This window comes from Ascaphus truei, chromosome 9, assembly GCF_040206685.1.
Source record: "Ascaphus truei isolate aAscTru1 chromosome 9, aAscTru1.hap1, whole genome shotgun sequence".
Taxonomy (NCBI): Eukaryota; Metazoa; Chordata; class Amphibia; order Anura; family Ascaphidae; genus Ascaphus; species Ascaphus truei.
In genome coordinates, this window is record NC_134491.1 from 56746328 (window position 1) to 56763820 (window position 17493).

At 42.7% G+C, this 17493-nt stretch overlaps 1 protein-coding gene across 4 annotated transcripts in view; it reads left to right on the forward strand.

Moving 5' to 3' along the window:
• Nucleotides 1-17493, forward strand: part of CDC42BPB (CDC42 binding protein kinase beta) — a 69833-nt gene that overhangs the window by 3926 nt on the left and 48414 nt on the right. For all 4 annotated transcript variants that reach the window (XM_075615017.1, XM_075615019.1, XM_075615018.1 and 1 more), the window contains exons 2-3: nt 13930-14021; nt 17164-17247. In XM_075615017.1, coding sequence (XP_075471132.1) covers nt 13930-14021; nt 17164-17247 — 176 coding nt within the window. The remainder of the gene's footprint in view (nt 1-13929; nt 14022-17163; nt 17248-17493) is intronic.

Genomic DNA, 17493 nt, shown 5'->3' on the forward strand with positions numbered 1-17493 from the left:
GAGCTGAAGACAGACTGAACCTATTGTCCGTAAAATACTGGTTTTAGGGGAAAAAAAACTACCAAACCAGATATCTAAGTAAAGTTTTTTTGTTTTTGTTTTTTGTTTTTTTGATTGACATGTTCAAGGCAGGGAGGATGCCCCTTGTAGGGTTAAGGAATATCTGTATATTTATTAACTATTTCTTTGATTAAATTGTGCGTGAATAATTTAGAATGTTGAGGACGCGGAATTGATTTCTCTGCCTTAGATATGAGGAAGGCATCAACAAAGCCACTAGCAGAATGAAAAACACGATGATGGAAAAAGCTATGCATCTCCATATATTTTCCTTTCTCTATATGTGATGAATGTATAATGGTAATGGGATACACATTTTTATAGTATTAACAATTTGAATGGTGTCTACAGCAGATTATGGGAATCATCTGTTTAAAAATTAATTTTGTGGCAGGATATTTTATTTCCTGTTTATGCAGCTGAGAATAAGACCGCTGTAGGGGGTTCACTGTTCATATTCTTATCTGGCTGCAGAGAGAAAGGTATAAACAATGTCTCAAACTTGAGAAAGCAAATTAAGTAGTAAGCATTATAAGTACTGTAGTGTACCAGGGTGCTACGCTTCCTGTTTCTCTTGTAAGAATCCAATGGGGAGAAAAAATGTGTTATCTAATAAACTAAACTATAAATAAACAAATACTGACCCCTTTGCTTACGGATCTGAGTAATAATTGCTTGCAGAAAAGTTGGAAGAACATTGCTAAAGTATATTTTGTACTTACGATCGACCTGTGAGTTTACGCCCTAGCTGGATTAGAAACCTATATTGGATTTGCAGTATGGTGAAATCACTAAGGAAACACCACTATGCCTATTATTTGAAAGCTTTGTTCATGGTTTGAGTTGTGTGTAATAGCACAACTCCAAAAGGTGTGTCAGATTTCAGTTCGATATGTTCTGCCGGTGTTAAAGGCTGGATATTAGTGAGCACACTTACATGAGTTGGGTTTGGACAATGAAGTTGGTAATATGGAGGAAAAAATAAAAAATTAAAGCAAGTGTTAAAAAAATTAAATAAAAACTGTGAACCATGAAACTGGCCTGTTTTGTTAATGGTTTAGCCTGGGTTGTTCCTAGCCCTGATGAGGACCAAATTGCCCACATCACATGTACTATAACAGGTGATACCTTCCAAATTTTTATTTTAATTATCTGATTTTGCAAATAAAGTATTTGTCATTTGTTTTAAAACTTTCTAATCATTCTGAGAACACAGCAACAAAATCTACTCTGTGTATATCATCATACGTCTTGAAAGCTTTATGTTTAATTTCTGTATGTATTACTTTATATAGCACCACAGTTCATGCAGAGCTTTACAACTTTCTTTGTATACAATCTAATAAGGTTAGGGACACTCGGTGTACACTGTATTGACCGAACAGATATGGGTCAATGTAATTTGTTTTGGAAGCACAGGTCCTTTTTTGTTATACAGAGGCTGTTCAACTAAGAGGATTCACTTCCTGGATTCCTTTCTTGGTGTCTGTAATAAGATTTCTAACTGAATTAAGACCCACAGTAATGCTTCAGTTGGAAAGGCCGTATATATTGTGTGTAACTACTGATTTGCTGTTTGGAACTTTGTGAACTAAACATTATTGCTCTTCATAGAAGGGGGAACCTTTTGTAAATGTTGGCGTGTAAGGTTGAACTCCAAAGTTGTTAATTGTAGGAGATTGGGCCGGGTGATCTTCCAGCGCGGCGTATTGGGCCGGGTGATCTTCCACCGCGGCGTATTGGGCCGGGTGATCTTCCAGCGCGGCGTATTGGGCCGGGTGATCTTCCAGCGCGGCGTATTGGGCCGGGTGATCTTCCAGCGCGGCGTATTGGGCCGGGTGATCTTCCAGCGCGGCGTATTGGGCCGGGTGATCTTCCAGCTCGGCGTATTGGGCCGGGTGATCTTCCAGCTCGGCGTATTGGGCCGGGTGATCTTCCAGCGCGGCGTATTGGGCCGGGTGATCTTCCAGCGCGGCGTATTGGGCCGGGTGATCTTCCAGCTCGGCGTATTGGGCCGGGTGATCTTCCAGCGCGGCGTATTGGGCCGGGTGATCTTCCAGCGCGGCGTATTGGGCCGGGTGATCTTTCAGCGCGGCGTATTGGGCCGGGTGATCTTCCAGCGCGGCGTATTGCTAATGGCTCTTAAATTCATATCTATTCGGTTGAGCAGCATCCAGTTTGTGTTTGAGGCAGTGGTCTGTTTTTATTTCCACAGTAAATTCTTTTCCAATATTTAACCCCTTCAGTCAGTGGGATTCCAGGTTTTTTTTTATAGCCATTCTACATAACTCGATGGAATTGTTTAATCTCTTGAATGCTGCAATTAATCATAGAAATCCTTTCTGGTAAACAGATGTCACTGCAATTAAATTATGAAATACAGTTTAGAATGACATCTGAGAATCTGTGAGAAAATCTTTCAGCTGAACATGGAAGTTAATATATGGCAACAGTAAAACCGTAATGGGGCTCGGAGGAAGGATGTCTCCAAATTGTGAAAGGTGAAATAACTCCACTAAAGACTTCAAGATAAAGACTGTAAATCAAAGCACTCTTATTTTCTTTTACATCATTCACATTTATTCACTTATACAGAGCATACAGTATTGTACTTCGATGAGAGAACGGAGAATAATCTCTGAAGAGCCAAGCATAGAAAAAAAGTTATGTTACAGTTGCTTTAGGGCAGGCCTGCACAACATGCGGGCCGCATGCGGCCCGCCCGGCCTTTCTGTGCGGCCCGCGATGAGATAAAAAAAAAAACTTTCAAAAAACAAAACAAAATGGCGGCGATTCCCCGCGGTCCCGGGGGTGATGTGAGGTGCATTGAGATGAGGTGCAGGGGAGGTGCCTTAAGGGTGATGTGAGGTGCAGGGGAGGTGTCTTAAGGGTGATGTGAGGTGCAGGGGAGGTGAGGTGCAGGGGAGGTGCCTTAAGGGTGATGTGAGGTGCAGGGGGGGGTGATTGAAGGTGCAGGGGGGGGGGGGTGATTGAAGGTGCAGGGGGGGGGGTGATTGAAGGTGCAGGGGGGGTGATTGAAGGTGCAGGGGGGGGTGATTGAAGGTGCAGGGGGGGTGATTGAAGGTGCCGGGGGGGGTGATTGAAGGTGCAGGGGGGGGGGGGGTGATTGAAGGTGCAGGGGGGGGGTGATTGAAGGTGCAGGGGGGGGGTGATTGAAGGTGCAGGGGGGGTGATTGAAGGTGCAGGGGGCGTGATTGAAGGTGCAGGAGGGGGGGGGTGATTGAAGGTGCAGGAGGGGGGGGTGATTGGAGGTGCTGGGGGGGTGATTGGAGGTGCTGGGGAGGGTGATTGGAGGTGCAGGGGAGGGTGATTGGAGGTGCAGGGGAGGGTGATTGGAGGTGCAGGGGAGGGTGATTGGAGGTGCAGGGGAGGGTGATTGGAGGTGCAGGGGAGGGTGATTGGAGGTGCAAGGGGGTGATTGGAGGTATAGGGGGGGTCATTGGAGGTGCAGGGGAGGGTGGTTGGAGGTGCAAGGGGGTGATTGGAGGTGCAGGGGGGGTGATTGGAGGTGTAGGGGGGGTGATTGGAGGTGCAGGGAGGTGCAAGGGGGGGTCGTTTTTGGAGGTGCAAGGGGGGGGTCATTGGAGGTGCAGGGGAGGGTGGTTGGAGGTGCAGGGGAGGGTGGTTGGAGGTGCAGGGGAGGGTGGTTGGAGGTGCAGGGGAGGGTGGTTGGAGGTGCAGGGGAGGGTGGTTGGAGGTGCAGGGGAGGGTGGTTGGAGGTGCAGGGTGGAGAGATGTGAGGTGCAGGGGGGAGAGTGGTGTGAGGTGCAGGGGGGGAGAGTGGTGTGAGGTGCAGGGGGGGGAGATTGGTGTGAGGTGCAGGGGGGGGAGATTGGTGTGAGGTGCAGGGGGGGAGAGTGGTGTGAGGTGCAGGGGGGGAGAGTGGTGTGAGGTGCAGGGGGGGAGAGTGGTGTGAGGTGCAGGGGGGGGAGAGTGGTGTGAGTTGCAGGGGGGGAGAGTGGTGTGAGGTGCAGGGGAGAGTGGTGTGAGGTGCAGGGGGGGAGAGTGGTGTGAGGTGCAGGGGGAGAGAGTGGTGTGAGGTGCAGGGGGAGAGAGTGGTGTGAGGTGCAGGGGGGGAGAGTGGTGTGAGGTACAGGGGGGGAGAGTGGTGTGAGGTGCAGGGGGAGTGGGATGTGTGTGGTGTGCAGTGGGGTATTGTGTGTTTGTGGATAGGGAGTATTATGTGTGTGGGTGAGGGGGAGAGATGGGGTATGAGAGATAGATGGGGAGTATCGCAAAGGTTGATAGTGAGGGGTACTGGGGGAGATATGATGATGATGAGAGGTGCTGGAGGAGAGATGATGATGATGATGATTTTACCCGTGCGGCCCAAATTTTTTTTCCTTGGAGCATTTCGGCCCTTCTCGCTTTACGAGTTATGCAGGCCTGCTTTAGGGGTTTTAAGCCAGAGTACCATGGATTGGTACAATTGGACTAGCAAATTGAACTCTGAGCTCTGTATTGAAACTGTTTAAATTGGCTACAATGGAAGTAGGATTGTTCATATTTTATAATGCTCTTAAGCACACAGCACTTTCATCGTATGTTTCTCCTACTACTTTCTGTGCCACTGCCTTTTTAAACTTGAATTCCACTTACTAGCTGAAAATATTTTCACGTGAAATTTGCTTTGTTTTACATGATGGCGTTTTATAGTACAAATAACCAAGTTTTTTATTTTTTTTATTTTGGAGAAATATCGACGTAGGGAGTTATATACAATCATTACCATTGTGCTTCCCTAATAACTGCTTCATAACATAGCCCTCCACACCATCAATTGCTGTGGCATTTAAACTGTTCTACATAAGTTCCCTGCAAGAGAACTGTATACTGTCACTAACTTTGCAGCACCACCAAATATAATTTAATTTTTCATAATAGATTTTACAAGTCTGAGTACCTTGAGTTTACTGCAACTCCAGTATTTGTTGCTTAGTGTACTGGTCTTTTAAACCATATTGTTGTTCTAAATTCCATATGATGATTATCACAGCAGAAAGGTATGGGGGTTCTGGGATGAGTCATAAACATCCACCAACACAACTGGGGATAAACAGTGATGAGTGCAATAAAGATAAATGCCACTTGTGTGTACATTCACATGTCTCAGACAACTCTCTCTTCCCATTATCTTTTTGTTTTTGTTTTTTGTTTTTTTTTTGTTTTTTAAAGTAAATGGGGTTGAAAAAAAGACATGTTCAACCTATGCTAATTTTAGACAATAGATACTTTATCCTATATCTATACTTATTGGCATACAGTGTTGCCACTGCAGTCAGGGATTCTGGTTAATGACAAGCAAATGAGCACACAGTGTGTCCCTTTTACTTCACGTCCATTTTAACATGGACCCCTATGAGCTGATTATGCCTGCCACATTACACAGCTTTTCAGCACAGCCTGGGTTAAAGAAGTGCAGAGCCAGTAAAACCTGCTCACGACCTTTTGGGTCTCTTCAGTGTGAGGCTGGTTATACTGAATTGGCAACGTAGAGCTGGTGCTTGGGTATAACCAGACATTTAAAAAGGCTGACAAGCCTCCACCGTACAGTGTGCTGTAAATAAAAATGAGTAATGAGTGGAATAATGTCTGACTAATATTGATTTATTTATTTCGTTTTTGCATTGTGTATACCTGGTGCTAGACTGATGTTTTTCTGTTGAAATCTAGCACTTTGCAATAACTTCATTAAATGTTTAACACCATGTATATACTTTGCAAACACTTTATAAAAAAACTTACAAGTTTGTAAACTCATAATAAACATGTTGGTGAAAATCAGAGCGTTTGATCTGTTGGCCAGGAATAGCCTAGTGCTCTGCAATGAATTGGATAACCCAGGGGTGGACAACTCAAGTTCTCAAGGGCCACCAACAGGTCAGGCTTTCAGGATATCCCTGCTTCAGCACAGGTAGCTCAATCAGTGGCCTTTGAGGACGAGTTGGCCACACCTGGTATATTCCCCCCTCTCCCCCCCACACGCCCCAGTGCTACATGCCCAGCTTGCTTTGCACTGAAGGTTTTCTACAAAGTGGTCTCATGATGGATCATGAGTGTATTTAGGAGGGAGCGAAGGCATGTTAAAGGGGTTGAATAGACAAGCATGGGAAAATAAAAAAAAATTGCAAAAGATACAAAAAAAAATGTTTTTTATTTTTTTTTCATTTAAACCCATCACATGTTGTGTTTATATGAAATGTCAGCTGGGTGCCTGTAATTATAAATAGAAAATATATGCTTCCTTGCTCAACTCTTAAGGGGCCAGTTCAACAAGACACCTCCACATTCTCTCTCGCCAGGTTTTAGTGCAAACATCAAGAATACGTTGAGCACTGCAGACACTGCTAGGGGAGAGTGGTGGTGTCAGTATGAGCTGTCACAATCCTTATTCACGACTCTTGTTCAGCTGGCTCATGTTGCTGTGGGAATCGCTATTAATTCCCTGGTTTCGGCCAAAGTACATGCAATGTTGAACAGCTCAAGACAGATGTTTATCAATATCCAGCACAAGTCCTTCAACCCAGTGCACTTCCCTTGCTAAAGTAGTCCAGTTGCAGTTTTCATGATGGTTGCCTGCAAGCATACTTTAGGGGACAGCAGATGCTCTGCTATAATGAATGACAGAATGGGTTGCTTGCAAATAATTTGATTTATTGGAATAGAGTTAAAGTTATTTGGCAGAACAAACCACTATGCTTGTGACTTTTGTTGGAGGCTAAGCTAGAGTGGTTGATAAACTTGTACACAGAATTCAAAGTTGCAGTGCTCAGGCATGAGCAATTATTTAATTTTTGCGACCAATCAATTTGAGCTGCACCTGTAGACATAAAATAAAATCTAAAGTCATAGCCCCACGTTTAGTAAATCGAAATAGAACCCGATTGGAAATCATTATAGGAGCACTTAAGGTTTTTTTCCCCTTAGGATCTCGACTGGAGGCCATGAAATGTTGATTTGTTGCAGGCTGAGATGGGTGACAGCTGGCATAACATAATGGATTAGCCCTCTCCAAGACAGGAATATTGGGAAAGTTTACATTTGGACCTGCCTACCAGATGTCTCACAGACACTCAGACTCCCACCTCTTTGGAAATTCTATATGATAAATATTTAATATGCGGTGTATAATTATTTAACCTCTTGGTTGAAATCGGGGTTTGCAACCCATTGCTCTCGGGTCTTTCTGCTGGTGAAGGGGGTTAATTGTAATTTCACAGCATAAGTATGTAGGACAGGAAAAGGAAACCATCACTCCAGTGACTGCAAACCTTTTACATCCATTGTCTAATAGTTCACGGGGGCGAGACCTGCAGTGCGTGTGTCTGTATAAGAAAGGTAGATAATGTACTGACACATTTATGGAAATATCCTCAACTAGACAAGGGCTGGGATGCGAGTCTGTTTCACTTGAATGAATGCAGGTGTGGGTATTATAAAAGCTCATTTGGGCATGTTTCGCTTATGGAAACAAATGTCTCCCTGCCGTGTTATGTTTTCAGGCAACAATAACTTATTTTCCTCCTTTTGCCGGAAGGCGACATTACCAGAGGGAGATATCCCCATGAATTGGTCATATGATGGCAATCATTTTTACATAATTGAGGTGTGTGTGTGTGTGTGTGTGTGTGTGTGTACACACTATATCGCGTATTAGTAGCTGTAGTTTATCAAGGGTGCATACCATCCTTTTGTCATCAGAGCAGTACATCAATGGAAGAAACAGGACAGGCACTCCAAGTTGCAAAAGGGTAAAATTTAATCGCAACATTTCGGCTCCCAATGGAGCTCTTGGTAAAGGCTCCGTTGGGAGCTGAAACATTGAGGTGAAATTTCACCCATTTGGACCTTAGAGTGCCTGTCCTGTTTTTTTTTTTTGTTTGTTTGTTTTTTGTTTTTTCAATGATACATTTTTCATGCAAATTTGCTAGGAAGAGGTGCATGAGATGTCACCTCCCCCTAAATATGCACATCACTAATAATCATTCTTCAGCTGATGTGGGGTAACGCTGATGGTTATTTATCACAGAAAGTTCTACACGTTTATGGATTTCGGAAGTGGAGAAAATTGTTAAAATGTTCATGGCATAAAACTTGCTGTCCAGGAAAACAGAAGGAAGTTTCTTGTAAATTGGTGAACTGCTAACAGATACAACTCAACCCCGTTATAACGCCATCCGTTACAACGCGAATCCGCTTATAACGCAATGTATTTCTTTGGATCCCAAGCACAGCGTTATAAGGGGGCTGAGTTGTACTTGGTTTCACTACCTCTCTTTAACAGAACTCTAGGGAAAAGAGTTGCTAAATGCCATTATATTAATGCTGTATTATGTTACTGCAGCATATCCACTTAACTCAGTCGCGCACACAAGGCTTAAAATATTTATCCTAGCGCAGTATCTCTGATACGGTTCCTTTTTAATTCTCTGTGGAACGGAGAGTTATTAAAAAGAAACCCTACCTTTAAACACACACGTATCGGTCTAAAAAAGCCCTTTTGATCACTTGAAACTTTGTTCATATTTATAGCACCCAGGGTAGGTTTGAAAAGTAAAATTTTATTTTAGGGAGAAAAGGCTCAGTGAGTAAAGACGCAGGGGAACCTGGTATCAGCTCCTTGTAACCTTGGACAAGTCACTTTGTCTCCCTGTGCCTCAGGCACCAAAAATATAGATTGTAAGGTCATCTGGGTAGGGACTGTGTCTGTAGAAATCCTACATACAATGCTACTTACTGCCCACTGTCTTTTTGTTTTTTTAACTTGTGAATCACTTGAGTCCCGTTGGTAGAAAAGCGCCATATGAAAGTTATTTATTTTGTTACTGTAGACAAAATTAGTAAGAGTGCGCTTTGGTTGCCGTGGAATGTAATGCCGGCAGATAAACCACTTCAGAACTTAGTGGCTTTTTTTCTTACTCTGATACTTTTTTAATGAACGTTGGACATAGAAAATGAATGCCATCGAGACATCACGGATAACTAGTGCGGTTTTCCAAAGACCTAGTAAAAGCAAATAATGATATAGAACTGAATGTGAGGAAATTGCCAATTGTTGTTCAGTAACTCCCAATTATGGTCACTAACTGCCATAGCACAATTATTAAAATAAAAACAAGTGCGGTAGCTCCCAGGCATCTTTGTCATTGTTTTCAAACCACCTAGATCAGGGGCGGCCAACTCCAGTCCTCAAGGGCTACCAACAGGTCACGTTTTCAGTATATCCCTGCTTCAGCACAGGTGGCTATGTCTCAATGAGTGAGCCACTGATTGAGCCACCAATCCTAAAGCAGGGAGGGATATCCTGAAAACTTGACCTGTCCTTGGCCCTTGAGGACTGGAGTTGGCCGCCCCTGATCTAGGTGAACTGGGAATCTGAGTCTTATCATTCGCTAATAATTTTCTAATGAAAATGTATTTGTTATACTATAAGAAGGGCTTGTGTTGCACTGATACACTGGATGATTTAGATGTTTCCTGTGTACATTGCTTTTTACACTGAATAGATGTGATCCCCCCACATTCATCAAGCTCCCTTATGGGGTAATACACCCGATCAGGCATTAACTCCCATTGACTTGAAGGAGAGGTACCGCACATTTGGGTGCATTAACCAGTAACGTAGCTAGATTAGTCGGGGGGTGGGGGGGAGATATCTCTTATACGCTCAGATTCACTACTCTTTCATATGGGTTATCGCACAGTCATCCTCCATTAACTGCTATTGACTTGAATGGAGTTTAACACAGGATCACTGTGCGATAACCTGCATCAGATGTTAGTGCATCTCCCCCCAATACTTTGAGTTTGATATGTGACCTCTTAAGGCGACTATGAAACTAGCTTTTTCATCTAATGATATATGAATGAGACACATTAAAAGGACAAGTCGTGCTTTATCTCAGAATAAGCCCACCTTCAGTTAGTGACTCGCTGATCTGTCAAATTGATTCTCCTCCATATTTTATCAGGACAGTATATGTCCTGTTTGGTTTACATTTTTTAATGCATGTTACTTTTCTGTAATTGTCTTTTTTTTTTTTTTTTTTGTCCCGTCCCCATCTAGTGTTGGGAAGAAGTGCTCTTATGTATCACACACTGGTAGTGCTGTTTACATTGGATTGTTTGTATTTGAACTAGGGGCTGTAAAAGTCCAGGAGAGGAAATACCTGATATGTGGAAGGGTGCCAGGCATAATGGTCAGGAAAGGGAGGAAGTAAAAGAAACCTCTAAAGCCCAACGTGCAGCTGCCATTTAGGAAACAAACAGGATGCCGACATATTACTAGGAAGCAGCTATATCACTTTTTAAAATGCATCAAATATTTATACATGCAGATCCTTCCTTTTTTTTTTTTTTTTTTTTCAGATGTCTGCTTACTCAATTATTTAATAATTGTCTTACATAGTGACGCCATATTATTCACCTCTAAATATATAGCACAGAAAAAAGATCTGCATTCTATAATACATTTAACTTTAAAACCCTTTTCTCACTCCACCACGACTGACGGCACTGAAGATTGTATGCCTATGGATAAAAGATGGGGAGCCATGCTCTTATTTTGTGTAGATTTGCAGTTGCATTGACACCCTTTATTAATTGCAATTTTTTTTTTGTTCTTACCAATGGAGATTAGCATTGAAGCTACTGCTACCTTGTAAACCACGATCCGCTTCTGTTAGCATTTGAAAATCCTTCCCCAGCATGTTTGTCACACGCTTCTTGACGATAAAACGTCAGTCGCCCTCTTTGTTTTGTTTTCTTGAACAGAACTGTATATTCGAGCTGGGTGTGTTTGCATAGACATGCATGTCATCTATTGACATTAAAAGAGCAGAATGACCAGATGGTCCAGCCCCACCCACGCTGTGAGGCAGTCCGGATCACCATCATTTCATAACTTATTATTGAGACGCTAAAGACATTTTAGGTGCTGTTCTTCACAAACGATGCGAAGCTTACATATGCAATGTAAATATTCAGTGAAGTCACAGGTGACAAAGGACTCAAGCAACTGTTACAGTGAATTAGGTTGGCCCTTTAAAGAAATGCATAGACTGTTGTTGACTTAGAGCACTTCTACGCCCGTTCTCATATAAAAAGAACCTTCCAGTACAAATACTAACCATTTTTAGCCTTTTTATTGTTTTATGTGTGGGCTATCTCGTTAGTGCAATATTGCACTTGGAATGTCCTTTTATGATACAGAGTTTTGAAAGGAAACACACCCTCCTTATAACAATCAGAACATATACACACACTATTATATGAACTTGTTTGCCATATCGACGATGTGCACATTGGGTGGTGAAACAGTAATAGCCAATAGAAGCGATTGCCCGTCACTGCCAAAGGTGCTTACATCAATCAGTTTGTGGGTTTTCCTTCTGGTCCAATATATGTTGCTCAGTGGAGGGGGGGGGGTGCTACTTTAAGAAGTGCATCTAGCCATTACTAGCATTGCTGGAGCGTGTTCATTTTCTGGGAGGAGGACCCAAACACTGTTTCTTTATTACTTATTGTGAGTCATACAAATAATAATATGTTCATGTTTGAACTCGTAACTGTGTTAGTTTGAGAGTCTACAAGAATTTCAATACTTGGGATAGTGGAGAATCAAGCACATTGGTAATAAGCCCTGCATTAGCACTGGACTATATTGCAGCTCCCTCTGCAACAAAATGTTGAGCGACTTCCATGATCTCTGAATTCAATGCAGCCGTCACGTTGTGGTTTCCCAGTGGCAATCTGCCGTATTCACTTTGTCATTTGATTGACTGCCGTTTTATATTGATGTCACAAAAGGCATAGTGGAGCAGAGAGATAACTTGACATGCTAGCCAGCATACGAGCCGTTTTTAGAATTGCAAATAGAAATAAAATTGTGTGTGACTGATAAGGAGGCATTTGGATACTCCTAGGGAAGCGTACAGTAGTAAATATAATAGACATGTGTTGGTTATAGTGGAACAGCACAGATGCTGTAACTCCCTGTCCCAGAGCTTGCTATGCAATTGGTTGTACTTCATGCAGATGTGGATAAAGCAATGTTACCATGGTCACGTGGGTATGGGAGGTTTCGTGCCGGACACTCCTTTTTGATATTTCTTGTACACTGCAAAAAAACCACTCCAAGTCAATCCCCAAATCCTCTTTATCCATGTTTCTTTTGCCACGTACAACAACTTGGTTATTATTAGGACGTATGTCCTTTTAAAGCGTATTGTGAAAGTAGCCAGATTCATCCCTTACACAATTCCAGTTAAAACTAAATGTGATCTCCGTGTGTTTCAGTAGAAGGAAGTCTGTTAACTACTGACAAATACAAATGTCCGTCTTCCTGATAAAAAAATGACTGAGTCAATTCATTCACAGAACGTACTACCTCTGTTATAAATGGATGAAATGTTTTGTCTCCATTTATTATTTCTGTCATGATGCCAAATAAAGCTACAAAACTGAAATATTTTATTTAAATACAAGCATTACATAATACAGTAGTGCGCCAAGAAGCCCACCATTGCCTTTCCATGTATTATGGTGGCACAGCTATATGAATAGGCAAACTATTGTCAGCCGCATATAGCAGAGCTCAGATTTACCTCTACATTTAAATCCAACAATTTATTTTGTTGTGTTGCTTTCAACCCAAAAATGGTTTTGATTCGTATTGTAATACCTGTGTTCTGAAAGGAAAACCTTCCAGGTTTGTCAAGTAGTGGTTCATGAGTTTGATAGCCTCATGTCTCTTCTTCATATGGTCCATCAGTTCAACAATACTGTACATGTGTATGTCAGTACACCTGAAGAAGGCATTGTAAGATCTCCAAAGCTCTGTAGATCTCTCCTATTGGTCCATTAAACCTTTGAGTGTCCCATGATGTAGCCACGTCATCAGGTCTAGCACTCCAGTAGCCCCATGTCTTAGTGCAGGGGAGGGCCAGCAACAGGTCAGTTTTCATGATATCCCTGCTTCAGCACAGATGGCTCAATCAGTGGCTGTCGACTAAGCCTCTGACTGAGCCACTTGTGCTCAAGCAGGGATATCCTGAAAATCTGACCTGTTGCTGGCCCTTGAGGACTGGAGTTTCCCACTCCTGTCTTAGTGGCTGCATCATGCGTTGAGCTAGTTTTTCTAGTGACGATCAGTAAGCGCAGGAAAGGAAGAGGTCTCCCACCTCTTCTGTTCGTGTTGTCGATGATGCCGCAATCATCAGATGGCTCTGAGTGGTTATTGTGATGCTAATTGTGTATCCCCCTCGAAGTCTGCACTTTTAGTTAGACCAAACAACCAAACCTAGGAAAGGGCATACGCAAACCTCTCACCAGTGTCGTCAGTATTAAAGATCTATCAAATTACTAGTGGCTAAAATGAAGGTAGATCACCTGCGAAATAGAGGCTCGAAATTGATGATTACATTTTAACACACATGCTAAAGAGCTAAACGGAAGAGTTCTTTGTTATAGCCCCGAAACGCATTATGGTAGGTAGGTATTCTCCGTAAATGACATCGCTTCATCTTCTGCAAGATAGGGAGCGCTGCGTTGTAGAGGCCAGTGGCAGGATGTTCAATGTGTTCTCTAGGGTTACCACGCTTCGTAATTGTAGTCCTGCCACTGTGGCCACGGGCACAAACACTCCCCATTTTTCATCCGGGCTTGTGACCGGCATTGGCTGGGTTATTATGGTAGGTGCGGAAACAGGGGAAAATCGATTAATTAGTGAGCTTTGTGTGATGCCAACGGCTTTGAATATCAGCTAAAAAGCTGTGTAGTGTAACGCGGCTCTAGGTACATGTAGACGACACATTGTTCTGATGCGTTTCTTTTTTTTACTTTTCACAGCAAAACCTTTTACACATTTGCTGAAGGAAATGCAACTTCATCGAGAAGACTTTGAGGTCATAAAAGTGATTGGAAGGGGAGCGTTTGGAGAGGTAAGGCATTGCGACATAAACGGAATTATTTGCTGATGCGGTCTACATTTTTGTCTCCCTTTGGGTGCGTGTAGAGTGTCCGTAATTATCTTGTTTACCAAAACTATCTAGTTACATTAAACGGTGTAGTGTTGCTTTTCTTGTAACCTGTTGCGTTTCCTGCATTAGGTTTGTTAGCTTACTGGGTGGGATAGCTTGTTGTGAAGTGCATGGGAAAATGAACATGGACGGAAAGGTGTGTTTTATGCAACATCGTCTTGAAATCAAAATCCTATTTGTCATGGTTTTGAATGCTGAAGTAATGAAAGTTTAATGTGCTCTAATTTGATGGGGTAGTCACAGCTTCCTGCGCGGTCGTAGCATTGACATGCAGAGTGTTTGTTATTTTTTTTAAGAGGCCATATTCATTTTTTATATCTTTTTACGAAATACTTAAATTACAGTTCATGTTTAGCTCCTTCCCTTAAGAGCCATCATGCTACAATGCGACCTATGACCTTTAACCTTCCAAGATGGTTCTGCTTATTGGTTTCTGCCGCATTAAAGCAGCAATTTATGTAAGTAACTCATATAAAGTTAGAATTGCCCTCACTGATGATGTCCTGCTCGTTTATTTCTACAACAATTTCTTTATTTTGTGTTAAAAGGGACGATGAATCTCTCAGTTCTGAGGTTACCAGGTAATCTTTAGACCAGCGGTGCGCAAAGTGGGAGACTTTCTGGAGGGGGCAGGGCGGTTACGGAGGCCCGGCACTTACCCGAAGGCATTTAAATTAAATGCTAGGGATCGCGGGAGGCCTCTGTAACTTCCCTTACCTTGCCTTCCAGAGACGCGTCGTCATGGCAACCCGGTCTCGGGTGCCGTCGCGTTGCCATGGCAATTGACCGCCGGAGCCAAGCGTGGGGTGGAGGGTGTGGCGCAGGAAGAAACCAATAAGCAGAACCATCTTTAGACTGTTCTGGGCCCATGGGAGGGTTTCCTTTTTAACCTCCCAGATACTTAATGTTTTAAGCACTTACATCTCCTCCTGAATGGAAGATCAGCTTAAAAAATAATCACTTTGGAAAGAACAAAATGAGATTTCTTTAAAGTTTTTTTTATCTTTTTATAAGATGATCGGTACGTCGGTGTCTTTAAACTAGGAAGGTTCTACTGCAGTTCTGACATCCAAATATATAGATGCAAACTTGACTTTGTGTGTTAGTTTTGGGGTTTCTTATGAGCAGAGATAACATGGAGTTGGAATAGTTCAATACTAATGTCACTTCTGGTAAATGATTTGCTTAGTTAGGTATGATCACAAGCAGTATGTGATGTTTGTTTTACTTTTCACTGTTGGACTTTGGAGCTTCAGCACGAGTGGTTCAATCGGGGAGCCTCTGATTGAGCCACCTGTGCTGAAGCAGGGACTGATTGAGCCACCTGTGCTGAAGCAGGGACTGATTTAGCCACCTTTGTTGGAGCAGGGACTGATTGTGCCACCTGTGCTGAAGCAGGGATGTCCTGAAAACCTGTCCTGTTTGAGGGGGGGGGGTTGTTGGGGGGCTTGAGGACTGGAGTTGAGCACCCCTGTTCTATATGAATGTGTTTCCTCTTTTATTGAGCTATATACATGAGAGAGATGTGCACTTTCAAAGTTATTCGGAAGCACCTCCTAATAGCCGGTTTCCTTATGCCTGAGCTACGTTGGGACGGCTCTGGCTAACACTTTCATTTCTGTTTCAGATTTACAGATTACAACAGGCACAAAACAAATTGTGATGCTGGGGCCTTATCAGTTGTCTCCACAAAGCAAAAAACAAACCTTGTAGCCAATTTCCAAAGAGTAGTTTCATCTGTTCAAAACAAGAACAAGAACACAGTTCCTCCAGGCGTTGGCAGTAAATTGAAGGATGTGAGAAGTTAGGTTAGAAACCAAACATAGGTACAGGCTGATTCAGGACCATGTGCTGAATGGGTTTATTCATTAAAGCTCCCTAGTCAATACACGGAACTATAGTTAAAATAAGTTATTTTATTGTGTGAGGCACTTGCCCCTGTTGTGTTTTTTTCCCCCCTCAGTTTTGCCTTCAGTCTAAATTTTTGGGCACTTTCTACACTTTTTAAAGGGCAAACCCTCCTAGGAAAAAATGTTCACACAGAAGCTCATGATGTGTACTTTTTGTAGCTGCAGTCACCAGATCTTCCTCTGGCTTAATCAAAAACACGCCTGGAGCTCATATATTGTTCTTACAGGGCATTAGCATTATCTGTAAACAAACAGAATAATAAACTAGTGAATGTGTATTTTAGAGCATTAAAATGGTTTTGGAAAAAGTAGGATCTCTAAAGGAGCAATAATCCACCCTAAGTAATGTATGTATTTAACAGGATTAGAACCGCGGGGTCCTCCAAAACTGAACCACACTATTTTCAGCTCGGGGAAGCTCCCTGTTCCCGAGATACTGGTGAAGTTACTGGTATTCCTGGGTTTTTTTTAGAAAGGGGATTTAAATGCCCATCCAGTAACAGGGGTGCTAAACTCCAGTCCTCAAGCCCCCCAACAGGTCAGTTTTCCGGATACCCCAGTTTTATCACAGGTGGCTCAGTCAGACTGAGCCACCTGTGCTGAAGCTTGGGTATCATGAAAACCTGACCTGTTGGGGATTCTCGAGGACTGGAGTTGAGCCCCCCTACAGTAACAAACCACAACTGATAGCCTGAGATTTGGCAGCCATTGTGTCGTTTGAGGGGAGCTTAAAACCCGGTAACTTCACTGGTAAGTGTCTCTGGAATCATATCAGGCCCACTTTGGTACCTTCCCTTTGTTTTGTGAAGCATCATGAATCTCGGTGAGCCAGTGATGGTGAAATCTATACACCGGTGTGTGGGGGTGTATCTTACATTTATTTCTTTTTTAATAATAGCACTCTTCCAAAATATGTACTTTATTACCACATACTGATGACATTCTTGTTCAAATTACAAGTAGGAATTCATTTGCGTATTGTAGTGACCCTAGCCTTGATCGTTTTATTTATTTTAGATGCTGTATATAATATGATCTTTGAAACGCAAATACATTTTGGGTGACATTATTTTGTGATGGCACACTGAAGCGTTGGTTTATTTTATTGATGCACAATGTCAATGCTTTTCTAGGTTGCTGTGGTTCGAATGAAAAGCACAGAGCGGATTTATGCAATGAAAATCCTGAACAAATGGGAAATGCTTAAAAGAGCAGAAGTAAGTAGTCTAGTGACTCCTTCAGACCTGCTCTCTCCTACACCTCTGTCACGTTCAATTACATTTATAGATCGCAAGCGGGTTCTTCCTTAGAAAGCAGTGACCCACTTTAGTTCCAGGAAGATAGGGCCTTTTAGGCATTTTTTTTATATCTTTGTTTATTAATTTATTTGACTGTCTGCCCTAGATTTGACACTGGCTAAATCATTACTGTTCCGCTGTAGAGACTTTGACTATCTCTAGTTG